The sequence below is a fragment of the Palaemon carinicauda genome, chromosome 2 (assembly GCF_036898095.1).
Source record: "Palaemon carinicauda isolate YSFRI2023 chromosome 2, ASM3689809v2, whole genome shotgun sequence".
NCBI lineage: Eukaryota > Metazoa > Arthropoda > Malacostraca > Decapoda > Palaemonidae > Palaemon > Palaemon carinicauda.
The window spans coordinates 161,476,985-161,498,276 of record NC_090726.1 but is presented as its reverse complement, the minus strand read 5'-3'; the positions used below and the strand labels follow the sequence as shown (position 1 = coordinate 161,498,276).

Here is a 21,292-nt window from a genome sequence, read left to right as displayed (position 1 = left end):
TTGAGAAATTGTATTTCCTGCTCGTGCGTCCCTACGATGTCTAATCCTACGGAAGACCCATATTATAATCGTCGAACCCGTGGCACTCCTTTCCATCGCTACAGAAACAGGCTGACTTATGCGATTTTGGGAACTGGACTACTGCTAGGAGTGGGACTATAGTAAGTTGTTACCGTTACTTAATTCGCCGGTTGTAAGGAAATCTGGGTCATATTTCAAGGATGTGAGGCCCTTTCCTATCGGGAATTATTAGTTTTTAAGACCTTTTTGTGGGGGGGGAGAAGAATAATGGCTTGATAGATTATATTGCGAGTGGGAACGAGTATTAGCTATCTTATTAATCAGTCACGTAACCTAACTTAATGTATTGGGTCACTCCTTACTACTCTCAGCCCCCCCCCCTTCCTTATTTTATGGTGTCGTATTACTTTGAAAGTCTAAATCATATGACTAGAAAGTAATGAATTTCTGGTAATTTTTTATTGTATTACAGGGTAAGATTTCGAAGAGAAAATATGTTTTCCTATAGTAAATAACGTGATTTAACCGAATTTGCTGTTCATTTCAATCGGAAACGAACAGATCAACCAATCCGGCTAACTTTAAGTTGCATGGTGTCACTTCTCTTACGAATGTACTGCGAACGATAACATTAGCAACGTTACCAATAATACACAGTGTTACCAACGTTGACGTATGGTACACAGAGTTACCAACGGCACGCTGACATTACTAACGATAGCAATGATAGATATTTCCATACGAATTTTAAATAATTTCTCCATATAAGTTTTACCCAATATATAAAAAGTACAAAAAGGGCACAGAACCTAACAAACCCACCTAACCTAGCCTAGTAGTATGATAGGTCACAAAATAACATTTGATCTACATCGGACGTTGGCAGCACTGGTTACTGTATTTTTTCATGACACAATCTTTGCAACGGCGCCTCCAAAGTTTATTCAGATATACTGTTTTGTATTTTCCTCCGATTATTATAATTTCAAGAAGGTAATCTATAGAGAAGAAAAGGCTTGTTTTACGTTTATATATCGATTCCCCAGTATGTTTTCCCCACCCAAAATCCCGAGTTGCCACTGGGGGTCCCCCATTATCGGAGGATATAGATGTATATATATTTCTGAAACTATTCATTTGCGACGGGAACGAGTGTCATTTTCGAAGAGAGCGTAATTTTTTCTATAAGAAAAAGTGGTTGTTTTCCTAGGTTACATCGCCCTGTAATACACTACAATGAAACCGAATTTCCTGTGTATTAACCCTTTTACCCCCACCATAAGGTTAAATTTCGAGCTATATATTTTTTTAAAATTGCTCTAACAGGCTTAATTTTTGTCCTAGAGAGGTCAGGTTGGTCTCATTCTTTTGGAAAATGCCTGAAGTTTCTCTTAAAATTATCAAAAATATATAAAAATATATAAATAACTGTGTTTTGCAAGAACGTACCGGTACGTCCTTTGGGGGTGAAAGGGTTAGTTAGGCCTATTGTTAGCCTAGGCCCATTATTAGGCTAGGCATATTACCAGTAACTCATTTAGAATATGGAGTTGCAACAGTTATTCACCTTCCTGTGTTGTTTATTCATGATATTTAATGTAAAATTTATTGATACACTGCAGAAGAATATTTTTTGCGAGGCTAGGCCTATCATTAGGCTGCTAGACCTAGTAGTCTGACCTAATTAAGAATGTGGAATTGCAGCTGTAATTCATCTTCCTATGGTGCATATTCAGGATATTTAATGTAAAATTTATTGATACATTGTAGAACTAAATATTACTTGAAGGGGGATAATAAACTGATAACTTGTGATTTTCATTGATTAAATTAACGGGAGGTATGCAGTTGATTGGGACAGATGTAAACGTTCATAATTTGCTCTATTGGGAAAATGTTTATCTTTTTTGGAAATACAATATTGTTGAGCTTGTTTTACGAATTACGAAATGTTATGATTTAGTTATATAGGAAATGTATTGATTATTATTATTACAAGCTAAGCCACAATCCTACAGTAATTGGAAAAGCAGGATGTTACAAGCTCAGGGGCTCCAACAAGGAAAAATACCTCTGTGAGGAAAGAAATCTAGGAAGTAAATAAACTACTAGAGAGGTAATGAACAATTAATATGAATTGTGTTTAGAACAGTAAAAACAATAAAATAGATCTTTCATATTTAAATTATAAAAACTTCAAAATAAAGTACTGTAAGAGGAAGAGAAATAAGATAGAATAGTGTACCCTCAGGCAGGAGACCACCGAATGAACTCAATTTTCAAAATGATGCTGATAACCAAATACAAAGTGAAGATAGATGCTTGCCTAAGATAGATTGTGATAGGGACCGTCGTCACATAATGGCTATGATTGCCCAATTTGGTGAATTATTTAAAATTGAGGTACAGAAATGATAGCCACAAATTTTTATACTTTACAGATTGCACAATTGCAATAGGTTTCTTGGGAAAAGGCAAGATCAAGTCAATTATAATTTTTGCACATCCATTCATTTACAGGAAAATTTGCATGCAGTACAGTAGAAGGAAATTGTTGGGCATGAACAGCGTTGTATATAGAAATACATAAGTTGTATCCGAGTGGTAGATAAGTAATTATATACTTTTCCCTATATTACAACTCTTCCCTCCTATTTTGCACGAGTGTCTGTTGCCACATTGCTTACCTTAAGCATAAGCCCTAGGTCTCTACAGTACTTGTACATAGAGTTTCAGATATCTTGTTTTGATGATGCAGTTATACCCTACTGTACATGATAAAAAATTCACTGGGGCATATCCTACCTTTTTCTGATTACTTACCTCATTTTGTGTGCTTTTTTTAACATTAGTTTGTTCCGTAACTGGAATACAAACCTTCCACATTTTTTTAGGGGTATTATTTTCTGGGAAGCTGAAATGACGAACCATTAAAATTTAGCGAGGGTTACCTGTAATACCCATACTGCTAGTTAACGGGGGTAGGAGGGATAGCTTGCTACCGGTCCCACTCACACACTGGTGATTAGCTCACTTTATGCCAACCATCTCCTGCACTCCAGCATTCTTCGGCACGCCACCATCCTCCTGCGCGCCATCAATCTCCTGCCCACCAGCATTCTTCTCGCACGCCACCGTCCTCCTGTGCGCCAGCATTCTTCCTGCTCATGCGCCATCAATCTCCTGCCCGCCAACACTCGTGCACATGCCCGCCAGCACTCGCGCGCTAGTACTCTCTCCTGTGCGCCCTCGCCAATGCTCTCCTACGTGCGAAATTTCGCCCGCAATCGCGTGCCTTCCCACCTGTGCGCTCGCAATCGTGAGCGCGCGTATTTTACGAATAGAACTTACCTGGCAGTTATATAGCAATACTGTAGTCTCTGTCGTCCGGCAGAATTTTTTAAAACTCGTGGCAATCGCCGAGTGGTGGTTGTGCGGTTAGGTGGTTGATAACCCTTACAGTGTGGTACTTGGAATCATTCCCGTTTTCTGTTCCTCAGATCATCTCTGCCGGTTGGACTGACATCATCGTTGGTCCGCCATTGGAGTTTTTCGCTTGCTTTCCCTGTGTCGCTGTATTGGACTTATTTTTGGTGACGTATACTGACCTGTAAATTGGCAATCGCTTATGTGATTTTTTCAAAAGGTGCAAAGAATGTGAGGTTTTAAGCGAAAAGGAATGGTTGGATATGAAACGATATGTGCGTAAGTTAGAGTTAGATAAAGTCAGGAGGGCTTCTAAATCTAAATCTAAGTCTGCTAGTGAAGTTAGCTTAGATATTTCTTTTGACCCCTTGATTACTAATTCTTCTGTAGAAGTTGAACCTTCTCCTGAGGTAGTAGCCCCTGCTCCTTCTACAGGAACGGTAACTATAGATGACCCTCAGTACGCCAGGATGGCGGCTGAGATGAAGGCTCTTAAGGACCAGCTTGCAGCCTTGAAAGGTAAGAGTGCAAGTGGAATTAGTGCATGTGAAAGTGCAGTGGAGGTGGCGACTGATCGAACTTGTCACGCCCCTAGATCTAGACCTCTACCAAGCTCCCAGGACCAAGGGAGAAGGTACGTCGACGGCTGCAAGGGAGTGAGAGGTACATATCCTCGGTCAGCCGTCGCCTCAAGCAGTCCTGTTGCTATTTCCAAGGCTGCTCATGACCGCCACGGAAAAGGCGTGTTGGAAGTGATGGTTTCTTCCCCGAGCCCCTCTCCTAGACGCAGATGGCAGTATGAGGCTTCGAGGCCAACTTAGAGAAGGTGGGTACAGCACGCTGACCAGACCCGTTCTCGCTCTCCCCTGTCAAGTAGCCCAGAACCTTTTTCTTCCGACGATGACTGGGACGCCGCTCCAGCGAAAAGGTCAAAGCCTAGAGATGGAAGGAAGGAGAGATCTCCTCTTCTTTTGGGGGACAGGGTACCGTCGAGAGAGCCTTCTCCTGCTACCAGCGTGACTCGGCAGCCTTCGCCTTCGGAATCACCAGACCCAGCAGTGGTTGCGAAATCTTTCATGGCCGTTATGTAAGAACAACTGGTGTCACTTGTTCAGGCTTTTAGCCGCCCTCCCCCCCAGTCGGGCAGGCGTAAGGACGACAAATTACCGGTGAAGAAATCGGCCAGTAAGAGGGAACGGAGTTCCTCTCCCTTGCAGGACGACAGACAGTGTCACTCCTCTCCCAGGGAACTGCGCCGCGATTCATCAAGCGCTCGACGCCGCGTTTCTCCTTCCTCTAGACGACGCTAGGACGCTTACGATTCTCGTCGTCAGGACGCTTCTGTCTCCCGTTCGCGACCTCAGGACGCATCCAGCCTGCCTCTCCAGGACTCTTCCATCTCGCGGCGTCAGGACGCATTCAGCTCTCGACGTCAGGACGCATCCTCCTCTCGACACAAGGACGCTTCTAGCGCTCGACGCCAGGACGTTACCAGCGCGCGGCACCAGGATGCACGCGTCTTTCGGTGTCAGGATACATCCAGTCCTCGCCGACAGGACGCATCCGACGATCTGCTTTTCTACTCGCACGCAGGTAAACAGCTGGAAGAAAGGGATCCTTATGCAAGCCGGATTGGTAGTGATCGGGATGTTAAAGGAACCTCCGACTTAATTCCTTCAGCCCAAAGGGAGACAGAGTTGGAAGGAGTGCAAGACATGGAGGATATTTCGGAGGATGAGGATAAGCCTGCTAATGCGGCTGCTGATTATAAGCGTTCTCTCTCGCTCCCTCCTTGAGCTGTATGGAGAGGAGTTTAAACCTGCTGCCCCTCGTTCTCCTCGGTCGCAGTTCAGCAGGAAAAGGGCGAAGAAGCAGTCGGTTTTCATCAAGATGAAGCTCTCCATCTCAGCTAAGAAGGCTCTCGCTAGGATCGATGACTGACTGAAGGATCGTGGGCAAGCAGTGAAGACCACCTTCTCGTTTCCACCAGCTCGAGTTTCATCTAAGGTGGGCATGTGATATGAGACTGGAGAAGCTCTTGGCCTGGGAGTGCCTGCCTCCTCCCAGGGGGACTTCTCCGGCATTGTAGATTCTTCCAGAAGACATGCGCTTAACTCGGCTAAGGTAATGTGGTCTGTGTCAGAGTTTGACCACCTCGTCAAGGGAATCTTCCGAGCCTTCAAAGTGTTCAGCTTTTTAGACTGGGCTCTGGGTACGCTGGCCAGAAAAAAAGAACTCTTACAAGCCACAGAAGACCTAACCAGTATTATGGCCTGTATGGACAAGGCTCTTAGAGATGGGGCAAACGAGTTGGCTTCCCTATTCTCTGTGGGAGTTCTAAAGAAGAGGGCAAAACCTCCTGTCACGCTCCACAAGGAAGTCTTTACCGGTGATTCCGTCATCATTGAAGAAAGAGGAGAGGAAACTTCAGCAGCCCTTTCGGGGTAGAGCTCCTACTAGAACGGAGTTCAGAGGAAGAAGGCAGGAGACGGGCAGTAGAGCGAACAGAGGTTCGGTCAGGGCCCGCACCAGGAAATGAAGCACAAGTCCTCCTGACAGCGGTAGGAGCAAGGCTGTCACATTTTTGGCATGCCTGGAAGGAAAGAGGGTCGGACGCCTGGTCCCTCTCGGATATCAGAGAAGGGTACAAGATCCCCCTCTTAAAGAAGCCTCCGTTTTCAAGAACACCTCTAGCCTTAGTGGCGCAGTACTTGAATGCCGTGAAACAAGGGGCGCTACTGGAACTGGTGAACCAGATGCTGGAGAAGGGAGCGATAGAACCGGTCCTGGAACTAACTTTCCCCAGGGTTCTACAATTGCCTGTTTCTGGTGCCCAAGAGCTCGGGTGGATGGAGACCCGTTCTAGATGTCAGCGTTCTGAACGTCTTTGTGGAAAAGACAAATTGTTCCGTAACCGAAATACAAACCACGCTATTTACAGAGGGTTTACCTTTTAGCGCAGCTGAAATGACGAGCCAATAGTTTTAACGAGGGTTAATTACCCCCGCGCTAGTTGGCGGGGGGTGGGGAAGGGTAGCTTGCTACCCCTCCCCCCTCCACACACCGGTGACTTGCTTCTCTTCACTTTTGGCTCGGCGGTGATCAGACGTGTCTGCTCATCGCCCTCGTGACAGCCTTTAATTTTCTGCTTTTTCTTTTCAGCGTGTTTGTTGGTTGGAAGTTGACCTTCAGTTATTTCTTTTCAATGCGTACATGCCTTGGAGTTGCCGGTCGTCCTTGTGGGACTTTCATGTCGGACGTAAATACGGATCCGCACACCCTCTGCCCTCAATGTCGGGGCCGACGGTGTGACCAGGAGAACATGTGCCGTGAGTGCAGGGAGTGGTCTGCCTCCCAGTGGGAGAGGTTTGGCCGTCGGCGTAAGAAGAAGTCTAAGAGAGACCATTCTCCTCCGGGGTTAGCCTTGAAGGAGGAAGGTTCTCGGGACTCTTCTTCCGCCGCCCAAACCTCCTCCGAAGCTCCCCCTCGTCCGCCTCCTAAGGAGAGTCGGCCGAGTGGGAGCGCAGGCCCTTGTTCTGTTTCCCGACCTTCGGTGGGGGGAGATGGCGTCGCCTCCCATAGCGAGGCGGTTCCCCCTCCTCCTCCGGGGGAGGTTATTGATAATGCCTTATCCAGTGATGATCTTTTACAGATTTGGTCGTCCCTGGGGCTTAAGGGCTTGCCCTCCAGGGTCGCTCTTATTGACCTTGTCTCGTTGGGGGCCGCTGTTAAGCAGTCGCCGGCGGTAGCAGAGGTAGACCCTCTGTCTATTGTCGACGTCGTGGTGACAGAGGCCTCCGACGTGGCTGGGCCTTCCGCCGCAGGTGCTGTTGCGGGTGATGGTGCTAAAGGCTCTCCTCCTCCTTCCGTACATCCTTCGAAGGGGGAAGTGAGTCCTTCGGTCTCGGCTGCTGCTCAGCTTCCTTCTGAGGGAAGTGCTTTAACGGAGACTCCCCTTCGGAGGACCGATGGTCCCGACGATCTTCCCCGAGGCCGGCTCCGCCGTAAGGCTCACCGTCCGCTACGCCACAAGGGCCTCCCTTCCCCTTACAGGGGGACTAAGAGGCGCCTTTTTGGGTCTTCATCCTCCGGGGGGGACTCTCCTCGTCAGCCTCAACCTACAGCTCCGCCCTCCTTGAACCTCTCTGCAGACCGCTCACCATCTCCTGCCAGATCTTCGCCTTCTGGAGAACTCGTCACCCGACGGGCAACGGTCCCTTCGGGGCTAAGGGATCCTTCCCTTACGCGAGCAGTGCTAGCGCACAAGTGCTCTCCTGCTCGCCAGCGCTCTCCTGATCTTCAGCGCTCTCCTGCTCGTCGACGATCTCCTGCTCACCGACGCTCACCTGCTCGTCGGCTCTCTCCTGATGTTCGCCCCCCTCGTCAGCGCTCTCCTGCTCGTCAGCTCTCTTCTGAGCGTCAGCGCTCATTTGAGGACCATCGCCCTGCGGTCTCTGACCACCCTTTAGTTCCTGCTGAACTCCCTGCTCACCATCTGCCTGGTCCTGTGGCTACGCAACATCGTGCTGCGCGTGTGTCAAAAACACATGTTCGCCAACGCGCCAGCGATCTCCCAGTTCCTGCTCGTGAACGCGCCGCGCCACCTGTCCTTTCACATGACACGCGTCGACCTTCTGCTCGCCAGCGTTCTCCAGCTCGCCAGCGATCACCTACGCGCCAGCGATTACCTCCTCGCCAGCGTTCGCCTGCTTGCCAGCGCGCACAGGCGATCTTAGTATCGCCTATTCAACAGCGACAGCTAGCGCGCCAACGTTCTCCAACGCTCCTGAAGTAACATGGTTCGCCAGCTTCTAGCTCGCCATCGCGCGATCGCCCGCCTGCGCATGCTGCTCGCCATCGCTCGCCATTGCACGATCGCCCTCCTGCGCATGCTGCTCACCATCGCTCGCCCCTGCACGATCGCCCTCCTGCGGATGCTGATCACCATCGCACCCCATCACGCGATCGGCCACCTGCGCATGCTGCTCGCCATCGCTCGCCCCTGCACGATCGCCCTCCTGCGCATGCTGCTCGCCATCGCTCGCCCCTGCACGATCGCCCTCCTGCGGATGCTGATCACCATCGCACCCCATCACGCGATCATTCACCTGCGCATGCTGCTCGCCATCGCTTACCATTACGTGGTCATTCACCTGCGCATGCTGTTCACCATCGCACGCCAGTGCGTCGACATGCCACATAGCGCCATCGCCAACTTGAGCGACTGCACTCACCAGCTCGTCATCGATCGCCTTTGGATCTACATCGCCAGCGATCTTCCTCACCTACGCGGCAGCGAGTTCCCTCGCCGTCGCGCCAACGCTTGCGTTCGTCGCCTCGGACACGCGTTCATTTACCTGCCCACCCTCGCGCCCACTCGCCTGCGCGACCGCACGACTGTGCGCCCGCGCAATCATCCACCTGCGCGCCCGCACGATCGCTCGCCCGCGCGACCATTCGCCTTCGCGCGACCATTCGCCCTCGCGCGACCATCGTTCGCGGCGAATTTCGCAGCCGGTGGTAGCAGCAGGAACGCGTGCTCCTAGACGGCACTCGGGATCACCTCCATCCAAACACAGGTTGGTAGTGCAGGACGAGGAGAGGTTAGCACAGCATTCTTCCCCACCTTCTTTTCAGGCAGGTACCGTCGTGTCCACTCCAAAGGATCGCCCGATCCCTTTCCCTTTAGCGAGGATTTCGGACTCTGTGTCCTTGGAGCAGCAGACTTGGTTTGGTCCTCTGGCACGGGCATTAGTGAGGGTTATAAAACCAGCACTCGCCGGCCAGGGTAACAAACCAACGGCTGTCTCTCCTACGCTGAAGAGAAAGAGAGGAGTGGACTTCGTGGTAACTTCCTCCAGGGCGAAGTTGGTTCCCAAGAGGTCGGTCGCGAAGGTCCCTTCTCCTGCACGAGTACTCTCTCCTTCTCCCGTGGACGAGGCCTTTCCGTCCTCAGGTGAGTCCAGTGGGGCGGTAGTCTTCCCCTCGGCACCAGGGGGGGAGACTTCGCTTCAGGCAGGAGAATCGTCTCGTGAGGAAGGGGCCCCTCGAACCTCGTTGTTGGGATCCTGTATCCCTCCCAAGAGGGAATCCAAGGATTCCAAGACCGTCCCTAAATCCTCTGCAAGGATTCGTCAGGAACCCACGACTACCCAGGGTAATGTCCACGTATCACCCTAGGAAGAGATTCCTGGGGCAGGAGACTTAGCTGCCAGCCCGCAGGGAGGAGAACAGCAAGAGTCCGAACATGCCTTCTGGCAGGTCCTAAGCCTGATAAGGCAACTTAACAGGCTTATGGATCCAGTCATTGCCCCCCGTGAAGGCAAAGACACGATTCTGGATGAAGTGTTTGACGTTCGGAAGGCCTCTAAGACCAGTGCAGCTCTGCCCTGGTCTCGGGGGCTGAAGAGTGCCAGGGCTAGGGCCAACGCTCAGCTCGCACTTCTTGCCTCCTCCAGTCGTTCCACTGCCGGGAACAAGCTCATCCCTCCTCCTCGCCTCCAGCAGAGGAGGTATTTCGAGATCCTGGGTGAGCACAACCTCGCTCTTCCTCTCCATCACTCTGTGGAGGAGCTGGCGAAGGGAGTTCCCCTTGAGAAACTCTCTGCCCGGCAGGTGTCGGCGGCAGAGATCCTTAACCACGAGAAGGTCGCTAAGTGTGCCATGCAGGCCACTTCGTGGCTGGACTTCTGGATAGGATCTCTGGGCATCCTATTGCGATCGGAGGACTTGTCCAAGGAGACCAATAGGAAGGCCCTAGAGACCTTCTTGCTCTCGGGCACCCGCTCCATCAAGTTTTTGGCGCACCAGGTTACCACCCTGTGGGCCAACTCGGTGTTGAAGCGTCGCGATGCTGTGTCCGAGAGATTCCATCCGAAGGTCCCCGCCGTAGATGTGTGTAGGCTCCGACATGCTTCCCTCCTGGGGGAGAGCCTGTTTGAGCCTCAGGACATGGAGCGAACGGCTGAGAGGTTGTGGAAATCCAGCACGGACTCCCTCCTCCACAGGGCCCTTACAACTCGGCCCTATAAGCCTCCAGCCCCGCCACAACAGCAGCAACAGCCTCGTAAGGCTCCCAAACAGGCACCGGCAGCTAAGAAAGTGGTGTCTAAGCCCCAGCCCTTTCCAGCCAAGGTCAAGAGGGGCGGTAAGTCCTCCAGGGGAGGCAAGACTCCTAGGGGTGGCGGCCGCGGCCGCAAGCCCTAGGGGTGGCAGTCCCCCTGCATGTCCACCTGTGGGGGGATGCCTTCAGCGTTGCGTCCGCAGGTGGCAGCAACACGGGGCCGATGCTTGGACGGTCTCTGTGATCGGTCAAGGTTATCGCGTCCCGTTCACAACATCTCAACCTCCCCTGACAGCGAATCCAGTGTCGTTGAGCTCCTATGCCACGGGATCGGCAAAGGGGCTGGCCCTTCAGGCCGAAGTCGAGACCATGCTCGAGAAGGGTGCTCTCCAGGAGGTCGTGGACGGCTCCCCAGGCTTCTTCAGTCGACTCTTTCTTGTAGAGAAAGCTACTGGAGGCTGGATACCCGTCATCGATCTCTCAGCTCTGAACAGGTTTGTCAAACAAACCCGGTTCAGCATGGAGACAGCAGACACGGTCAGACTTGCGGTGAGACCACAAGACTTCATGTGTACACTGGATCTAAAGGACGCGTACTTCCAGATCCCAATCCATCCGTCTTCCAGGAAGTACCTGAGATTCTGCCTGGACAACAAGATCTACCAGTTCAAGGTGCTGTGTTTCGGTCTCTCCACAGCTCCTCAGGGGTTCACCAGAGTGTTCACCCCGATTTCATCTTGGGCGCACAGGAACGGCATTCGTCTCCTTCGTTACCTGGACGATTGGCTGATCCTAGCAGACTCGGAGTCGACCCTTTTTCGGCACCGAGACAGGCTTCTGGATCTTTGCCAGGATCTGGGGATCGTGGTAAACCTCTAGAAGTCCTCTCTGCAGCCGTCCCAACGACTGGTTTATCTAGGCATGCTAATAGACACCAATCTCCACAAAGCCTTTCCATCAGACGACCGGATAGCAAGGTTGAGGAGGGTGGCGGAACCCTTCCTCAGGCGAAAAGAACTCCCCGCCCAATCGTGGTTGCGTCTCTTAGGCCACCTATCCTCCCTGGCCCGTCTGGTTCCAAACAGCCGCCTCAGGATGAGATCCCTTCAATGGCGGCTCAAGTCCCGGTGGAATCAAGGATCCGATTCCCCGGACATTCTGATCCCAATGGTGTCTCTGGAACAGACGGACTTGCGGTGGTGGCTGGCCGACGAGAACCTGCGGAAGGGAGTGAGTCTTTTCGTCCTCCCCCCGGAATTGACTCTGTTTTTGGACGCGTCAAAAGAAGGGTGGGGGGCGCACGTTCCGAACCAGAGGGCCTCAGGCCTTTGGTCAGAATCAGAAAAGTGCCTACACATCAACCTGCTAGAATTGAAGGCCGTCTTTCTGGCTCTTCAGCAGTTCCAACGGTCCCTGGCGGGTCACTCCGTGGTGGTGATGAGCGACAACACCACGGTAGTGGCTTATATCAGCAAGCAGGGAGGCACTTTTTCGCAACAGCTATCCCATCTTGCAGTAGAGACTCTGAGGTGGACCGAAACCCCCTCAATAACACTATCAGCTCGCTTCATTCCTGGCAAGAGGAATGTGCTCGCCGACAGTCTGAGCAGGGCTTCGCAGATAGTGAGTACCGAGTGGTCTTTGGATCCTCAGATAGCCAACAAAGTCCTGACTTTGTGGGGTTCCCCGACTGTGGACTTGTTCGCGACAGCCTTGAACTTCAAGCTGCCCCTGTACTGCTCACCAGTCCCGGACCCCAAGGCACTCTGGCAAGATGCTTTCCATCAACGGTGGGACAACATCGACGTGTACGCCTTCCCACCATTCTGTCTGATGAGAAGGGTGCTCAACAGGACCAGACTATCGGTCAACTGTTCCATGACTCTGGTAGCTCCGCTATGGCATCACGCGGAATGGTTTCCGGACCCTCTGCACCTCCTGACGGAACTCCCAAGGGAGCTTCCTCCACGACACGAGCTTCTCAGACAACTCCACTCCGGCGTCCCTCACAGGGCCGTAGCCTCGCTTCGGCTTCACGCCTGGAGACTATCCAGAGTCTCCTCGCGGAGAGAGTCTTTTTGCAACAGGTTGCGGAGAGAATGTCTCGGCACCTGCGAAGGTCCTCCGAGGGAGTCTACCAAGCAAAGTGGAGAGTCTTTAGTGGTTGGTGTCGTGGAAGGGGTATCTCTCCACTCGATGCCACTATTCCAGCAATAGCGGACTTCCTCGTGTATCTGCGAGAAGAAATGCGCCTTTCTGTCTCGGCAGTGAAAGGCTATCGCTCAGCCTTAAGCTTGGCCTTCAGATTGAAGGGCGTGGATATTTCTTCATCGCTAGAACTCTCTTTACTCATACGTAGCTATGAGCTTACCTGCCCCCAGTCGGAAGTGAGACCCCCTCCTTGGAACGTGGTTCGAGTCCTCAGGTCTCTTAAGAGACCTCCCTTCGAGCCATTACGCCAGGCCTCTGATCGCCACCTGTCTTGGAAGACGGCTTTCCTACTCGCCTTGGCTTCGGCCAAGCGAGTTAGTGAACTTCATGGTCTCTCGTACGACATCGCCCATTCAAGGGGATGGGGGGAGGTAACGTTCAGGTTCGTCCCTGAGTTTGTGGCCAAGACTCAGAATCCTGGAGTGCCGGATCCTCGGTTCGACTCTTTCAGGATCGCGAGTCTCCGTTCTGTAACAAACGACCCAGACCAGCTGCTACTATGTCCAGTGAGGTGTCTGAGGCACTACTTGAAGAGAACGGCTGCAGTCCGTCCTCATGTGCGAGCTTTGTTTGTGAGCACAGGCAGGACAAAGAGGAGGGTCACCAGGAACACCATCTCAGCTTGGATTCGGAGGGTTATCCACCATGCCCTGAATCCTGACCCTCCTCCGTCACGTCGCCCTCGGGCCCACGATGTCAGGGGTATTGCTACATCCCTGGCCTTCAAGAGAAACTTCTCTGTGACGCAGGTACTTCAAGCTGGGGTCTGGAAGCGTCAAACGACCTTCACAGCCCACTACCTGCAAGACGTGACCCACAGGAGCCTCGATACGTTTTCTATCGGCCCTGTGGTGGCTGCACAACAGCTGGTCTAACCTCAGGCTCCTTTTTGGACAAGTAGCAGTAGGTTGAGGGCGTTGTTACCCGGTCTTAGTCTGTGTGAATGAAAGAGTATGTCTGACCCTTACTTCTTTCTTCATTCTCCCCTCTCTTGGGGAAGCAGCATCCTGGTCCTCGCATAGCTGACCTCGACCTCTGCAGGTAACCCATGCTTCTTTGTGCTCCTAGTATTAAGCTTAATACTGTTGCGTCTCCCATACCCTGACGAGGTGGTATGGGGAACGTCCTATCCTAGAATTCCTATCTGAAGGTCTCAAGGTCAACTTCATAGGACGAGTCACACTCTCCTCCTCACACTGCTTATGTAGGCCACTCGTTCCTAGCGATGCTAGGAACTTTTGAGGTACAGGGGCTCCCTCTCTCTAGTGCTGCTCACTGAGGGATCGAGCCCCCGGGCAAGCCGAAGTCAGTAAGGCTGGGGACTTTCCATCCTTCCTAAGGGGTAAGTCACCCTCTGTAAATAGCGTGGTTTGTATTTCGGTTACGGAACAAATGACAAATTCGAAGATAATTTGTATTTTTCCTAACCATACAAACCTTAGCTATTTACACATATGTGCCCGCCATCCCTGACCCCCAAGTCAAGTCCTACCTCTAAGTGAAGTGAAGCAAGTCACCGGTGTGTGGAGGGGGGAGGGGTAGCAAGCTACCCTTCCCCACCCCCCGCTAACTAGCGCGGGGGTAATTAACCCTCGTTAAAACTATTGGCTCGTCATTTCAGCTGCGCTAAAAGGTAAACCCTCTGTAAATAGCTAAGGTTTGTATGGTTAGGAAAAATACAAATTATCTTCGAATTTGTCATGTTTACCATGGAGATGACTCACTCGGTGCTGGCAGCGGTACTTCCAGGGGACTGGATGGTGTCTCTGGACTTAAAGGACACTTACTTTCATATCCCCATCCATCTGACTTCAAGGAAGTTCCCAAGATTCATGGTCCAGGGCAAGTGCTTTCAATTCAAGGCCCTTTGTTTCGGCCTCAATACGGCTCCTCAAGATTTCACCAGAGTAATGGCAAACGTGGCGGGATGGCTTCATCAAGAAGGGATAAGAGTATCCCTATACATGGACAACTGGCTGATAAGATCCTGGTCGAAGGAAAAGTGTCTGGAGGACCTACGCAAGACTTATGATGGCCCAGGAACTGGGTCTCATCATCAACAAGGAGAAGTCCCATAGGGATAGTTCTGGACTCAGTTCGTTTTCGGGCTTCTCCCTCCCAAGAAAGGCAGACCAGGGGCCTTGGGAAGGTGCAGGAATTCCTGGGGAGACAGAAGTGCTCGGCGAGGGATTGGATGAGTTTGCTGGAAACCCTCTCCTCGCTCGAGCAGTTTGTCGCTCTGGGAAGACTGCATCTCAGACCTCTACAACACTTAGTTTCAAGAGTCTGGGACAGGAAGAATCAGGAGGACTCCTTTTCCTTCCCCATTCCAGCAGAAATCAATAGTCATCTGAGTTGGTAGCTGGATCCGTCAATTTTAGGGGAAGGAATCTCCCTGTTCAGGAAGAACCCAGACCTAGTGTTGTTCTCAGACACTTCGGAGTCAGGATGGGGAGCAACACTGTGAAGCAAGGAGGTCTCAGGCTCTTGGGGAGCGGAACAGAGCGAATTGCACATCAACAGGAAAGAGTTGATGGCGATTCTGTTAGGACTGAAAGCCTACAAAGACTCCGTTTCGGGGAGGATAGTAGAGGTCAATTCAGACAACACCACGGCCTTGGCTTACATCAGGAAGCAAGGGGGAACTCACTCTCTGTCCCTGTACGAAACAGCAAGAGAGCACCTTCTGTGGGCGAAGGAGAATGGTGTAGAGCTTTTAACAAAATTCGTGCAGGGACAGAAGAATGTAAGAGCAGACATGCTCAGCAGGAAAGGGCAGGTTCTACCCACAGAATGTACCCTCAACCATCAGGTTTGCCAGAGGCTGTGGAAGTTATGGGGGAGGCCTTCAATAGACCTCTTCGCTTCCAACCAGAACAAGAGGATCCCCAACTACTGCTCCCTAGTCCCGGATGAGGAAGCGATAGCAGTAGACGCCTTCTTGATGGACTGGACAGGGATAGACACCTATGCGTTCCCCCCGTTCAAGATTATCAACGTAGTCGTCAAGAAATTCGCTCTCTTCGAGGCAGGAAGAATGATCTTGATAGCTCCATTCTGGCCAGCAAGAGAATGGTTCACAGAGGTGGTGGAGATGTTAGTGGACTTTCTGAGAAGCCTCGGCCCCACTTCGAGAGGTATCATCAAAACCCCCTCGCTCTACAACTGACTGCCTTCAGACTATCGAGAAGCTTGTCAGAGCGAGAGGCTTTTCTACACAAGCTGCAAGAGCAATCGCCAGAGCGAGGAGGGTCTCTTCACAGAGAGTCTATCAAACAAAGTGGGAGACCTTTAGATTGTGGTGTAAGCAGCTCAAAGTGTCTTTAACCACTACCTCTGTGAGCCAGATAGCAGATTTTCTGTTGTTCCTCAGGCAAGACTCTAAGCTGGCCGTATCCACCATTAAAGGGTACAGTAGTATGCTTTCGGCTGTCTTTAGGCACAGAGGCATAGACTTAACGCAGGATAGAGACTTGAAAGATCTCTTAAAGTCGTTTGAAACAACTAAGCAGACTCAATTGAGACCCCCGGCTTGGAATTTGGATGTAGTTTTGAAGTTCTTATGAAGCAGGAAGTTCGAACCCATCTCACAAGCGACTCTTAAGAGATGCGACTAAGAAAACCCTCTTCTTGATGGCTCTGGTCACAGCAAAAAGGGTCAGCGAGATTCACGCTATTGAGAAATAGGTGGGCTTCAACCAGGATAGAGCAGTATGTGCGTTAAGGATCGACTTCCTCGCTAAGAATGAGAACCCATCCAAACGCTGGCCGGGGACGTTTGAGGTTCATAACCTCACAAATGTGGTGGGCCAAGAGGAGGAGAGGCTCCTCTGCCCAGTTAGAGCCCTCAGGGTATATTTATCACGAACAAAGAATGTAAGAGGTGCATCCAATTCTTTATGGTGTTCGGTGAAGGATCCACAAAAGCCCCTCTCGAAGAATGCATTATCATTCTTCTTGAGGGAGACAATAAGAGAAGCTCACCTCTTTTGTGAGGAGGAGAACTTCGGTCTATTAAAAGTAAGGGCTCACGAGGTGAGAGCCATTGCTACTTCACTGGCATATCGAAAGAATATGTCATTTAAACAGATAATGGACGCAACGTTTTGGAGAAGCAACTCTGTGTTTGCTTCTCGTTACCTCAGGGAGGTAAGAGTAGATTATGAAAAGTGTTACACTTTGGGCCCATACATAGCTACTGTTTCTGTATTGGGTAAAGGAGTTACTACCTCCCCTCAACCTTAACTTTTACGGTATGCCTGTGATTGGGTTTTGGTTTTTATGGTTGTCTGAGGACTCGGACTTGCGGTACAGTGCCCTCAGTCTAGCTAGATAGTAAAATATCTATTCTGCAAGGTTAGGTTGTTAGATTGAGTAAGGTTGCAGATTATAAAAGGGGGATAGGTAGTGCAGATGTCTAGTCATGTTGTTGGTCTCACCCCGTTTGACAGACTCGATTGAGTTGTTTCAGCATGACAGGTCTCCACCGGGCTGGCACTCCTAAGGGAAAGCGACTCAAGAGGCAGGAACCTTCGAAGTCAGCTACCTTAGCAGGTAAGGAATCAAGGTGTTTTTTCCTACGACTTATTGTTGTTTCCCAACGATGTTGGCTGTCTTTCACCCACCTCCAAATGTGTGAATCAGCTATATATATATATAACTGCCAGGTAAGTTCTATTTGTAAAAGTGAAGTTTTTATGATAAAACAAAGTTTTATGAATACTTACCTGGCAGTTATATATATATTTCAAGTCCCACCCACCTCTCAGGAGACAGGTCGGGCAAAGATGATCTGAGGAACAGAAAACGTGAATGATTCCAAGTACCACCCTGTAAGGGTTGTTAACCACCTAACCGCACAACCACCACTCGGGGGTTGCCGGGAATTTTGAAAAATTCTGCTGGACGACAGAGACTATAGCTATATATATATATATATATATATATATATATATATATATATATATATATATATATATATATATATATATATATTTTAACTGCCAGGTAAATATTCATAAAACTTTGTTTTATCGTAAAAACTTCATTTTGTAGGGAGACGGCACAGCACCTTACTGCACACCAACGCTCTTAGATCCAGCGCTCGCGCGACCGTGCCCATGATCCTGCACATTCTGGAGAAGCTGCACGCTAACGCTCTCCGGTGCACTTGTGTTCTCAGATCCAGCGCTCGCCAATGCGCCAGCTCTTGCCTGCTCGCTAGCGCTCTTCTGCGCATTCACTGAAAACTGCGCTTCAGCAGAAACTGAGCACCAGCATCATCCTGTGCGCCAACGCTTCAGTACTCTCCTGCGCACTCGCACGAGAATCCAAAAGAATAACTTGCTGACAGGTCACGATTGCCCCATTTCCCCTCCCCTCAAACGCATTACAACACACCCGCCGGGAAAAAAAGGGAAGTGGCTTCACAGAACGGGTCAAGATCCTGAAGATTCCATCCTCCAAGGCGAATCAACCACATCTACCATCGTTTGAGACTTCACAGGGAACCTCGTGGTCCCTTTCTCTTCAGGAGTTTTTTCCTGACAGTACCACTGTCAGCAAACACGATCTGAACGTTGCAAACAGCCTATCATTAGAACGATCGCCAATTTCTAGCTCATCTTCCACCAATGAGATATCATCAACCGACTGATCGCTAGATTACCGTTTGTTGATCACTAGCTCACCAATTGCTAGCTCATCTCTCTCTCTGATCATTGACCTCCAGTCTCGCCGATTGCTAGCGTGCCGATCACCGATTGCTAGTCAATAACCAGTCATTATCTTGCTGATCACTAGATCGCCGATGGGCAGCTCGTCTCTTCTATCATGGACCTCGGCTCGCTGATCTCTGACCAGCCAATCGTCAGTTTGCTGATCTCTAGCTCACCAATCACCGGTCTGCGATCGATCGCTGATCATCAGTGGCTCAATGATCACCAACTGACAATCATTAAACCATTTTGCTGTCTCTCAGGGCTTCCAAGCCGATTTGCAGGCTTCTTCTAGTTTTCCCATATTGCAAAGGATTTTTCCTTTGATACGAGAAAACTGGAAGAAGCCTGCAAATGCTTGAACTTTGTGCTTGATTCCTTGGTTGACATGAATTGCTATGGATGCCCATATGGTATCCTAGGCGTTACTCCAATCGCTACTTAACACCAAATCGAACCCAGCCACTGAGGGGGGGGCAAGCCAGCCTCAACTTGGCGCTGGTCCCAAGCCTGGGTAAATGGGGAGGGTTGGCGGCAGGAGAGGCATCCGGCCATGAAAAATTAGCCAAAACAACTATGGTCAGTGAGTATAATCAGAAAGAGCTCAAGGTTTGTATTGTTAGGAAAAATACTAATGACAAATTCGTAGATAATTTGTATTTTTCCTAACAATAAAAACTAAGGCCATTTAAGTAAGGGTATTAAGTTGAAAGGTAAAGTACACAGGAGAGTTGTGAGACCGGCAATGATGTATGGAGCAGAGACGTGGCTAATAAAGAAGACAGAAGAGAAGAAGATGGATGGGGCAGAGATGAGAATGTGGAGATGGATGGGGCAGAGATGAGAATGTGGAGATGGATGTGTGGGGTGACAAGAGGAGATAAGATATGGAGTGAGGTAATTAGGGGTACCACAGGAGTTAGAAAACTATCAGATAAGATCCAAGAAAGTAGGCTGAGGTGGTATGGTCATGTCATGAGAAGAGATGAACAGGATATTGGGAGGAAAGTGATGGAAATGGAGGTACAGGCAACGAGAAGGAGAGGGAGACCAAAGCGAAGGTGGGTGGACTGTATCAAGGATGACCTTCGATCAAAGGGTTTAACCGTTGATGAGGTGTGGGACAGAGGTAGATGGAGAAAGCTGACCAGAAACATCGACCCCACATAGAAGTGGGAAAGGATGTATACAAAAAAGACAAACTTTGAGCTCTTTACACAAGTTTGTCCTGCCAGCACCTATCCCCCTGCAAGTCCTGCTTGCAATCAAAAGTGACCATAGAACATAGGTATGCGTGTGAGCGGGGTAGCCGGTACCCCCCCCCCCCCCCAACTGGTTGGCGGGTAGTTATACCTCGCTAAAAGTCTTATGACTAGTCTTCCAGTTTTGCCAAAAGTATATTCCCTATAAAGAGATCAAGGTTTAGATCATTAGGCAAATTATGAATTACTTTCAAATTTGTCATTTTACATATCTTCCTGGCAAGGCCATCTGTCAGCTGTGTCAATGGCCACTCTTTGATGTGGCTGGTAAGTGTTTTGGCTGCTTAACCCTTTTACCCCTAAAGGACGTACTGGTACGTTTCACAAAAGCCATCCCTTTACCCCCATGGACGTACCGGTACGTCCTTGCAAAAAAATGCTATAAATTTTTTTTTTTTCATATTTTTGATAATTTTTTGAGAAAATTCAGGCATTTTCCAAGAGAATGAGACCAACCTGACCTCTCTATGACAAAAATTGAGCCTGTTAGAGCAATTTGAAAAAAATATACTGCAAAATGTGCTGGGAAAAAAATAACCCCCTGCGGGTTAAGGGTTGGAAATTTCCAAATAGCCTGGGGGTAAAAGGGTTAATATGGGGGAAACGGGATGTGATACTGGAGATGGGAAAATTTGGTGTTTTGTTTTATTTAGAGGTTTTCATGTTAATAGTTTCACTAAATAGAAATAATAAATAAGCATTGAAATAATAGATCTTATTTTAAGAATCATGTTTTAGTTGCTGACTGGTATCAAACAGTACTTAACCTAGTTTTTTTTTATTTACAGTTTTCTCCCAGCAACACAACAGTATATGAAAAAAGTTGAAGAAATTGGTAAGAAACACACAGCAGAGTTTGAACTACGACGTCTTTTAGTTCAGGAAAGTTTGATTGATGCTTCAATCCGCTTGGAAAAGCAAAAGGAGGAGGAACGAAGAAAATTGGAAGAATAATCGAGAAGTATCCTAAATACGTAATATGAAGAATTATTTAGGTACCGCAGAAAATTACCAGCTTCCTCTTGAAAGATACCATGCAGTGTATAAAGACACTGGAAGTTTCAGAGTCTTGCTTTTCATTTCATTGCATTACAAGAATTAACTATTGGCTGGTTAGAGAATTTTTTTACACCATATGACATTACTTTAGTTTTTCAAGCTAAATATTCCATGTCACCCACGTGGATCACATTTACTTAGGACGTGTTGCTTTATGAGGAAAACCATTTATGTTGAGGATTTTCCTTATCTCAATGTAGTGCAGGTTTTCTGTATTGAGTGGTGAGTGTAGTACTGATGAACTTGTACATGTGTAAATAAAGGATTAAATAAAAACAGTCCCCAAGATGAGTGCCAGCAGCGGAATCGGTAGCCGTCTCTCCCGGAAAAGGAAAAATGAAGATAGTTCACAGTCTCAAGTGGCAACTGGATTGCATGATATTACTGATGATTTTGAAGATATATCTACGGTATACAGGTAACCAATTTGCATAGTTATTCTGGAAGTGTAGGTTGAGCATTAATGATTTAGGAAATTATCTTTGCTGGTCCTCAAATTGAAACAGTTTAATTTAAAGTTTAGTATATATAAA

At 49.2% G+C, this 21,292-nt stretch overlaps 1 protein-coding gene across 4 annotated transcripts in view; it reads left to right on the top strand.

The window, feature by feature from the left end:
- LOC137628396 (serine-rich adhesin for platelets-like) overlaps window positions 1-21,292 on the top strand; it is a 162,544-nt gene that overhangs the window by 87 nt on the left and 141,165 nt on the right. For all 4 annotated transcript variants that reach the window (XM_068359565.1, XM_068359571.1, XM_068359557.1 and 1 more), the window contains exons 1-2: window positions 1-161; window positions 20,489-21,177. The exon at window positions 1-161 is cut by the window's left edge and continues 87 nt beyond it. In XM_068359565.1, the coding sequence (XP_068215666.1) occupies window positions 21,047-21,177 (131 nt within the window). In that variant the 5' untranslated portion in view covers window positions 1-161; window positions 20,489-21,046. The remainder of the gene's footprint in view (window positions 162-20,488; window positions 21,178-21,292) is intronic.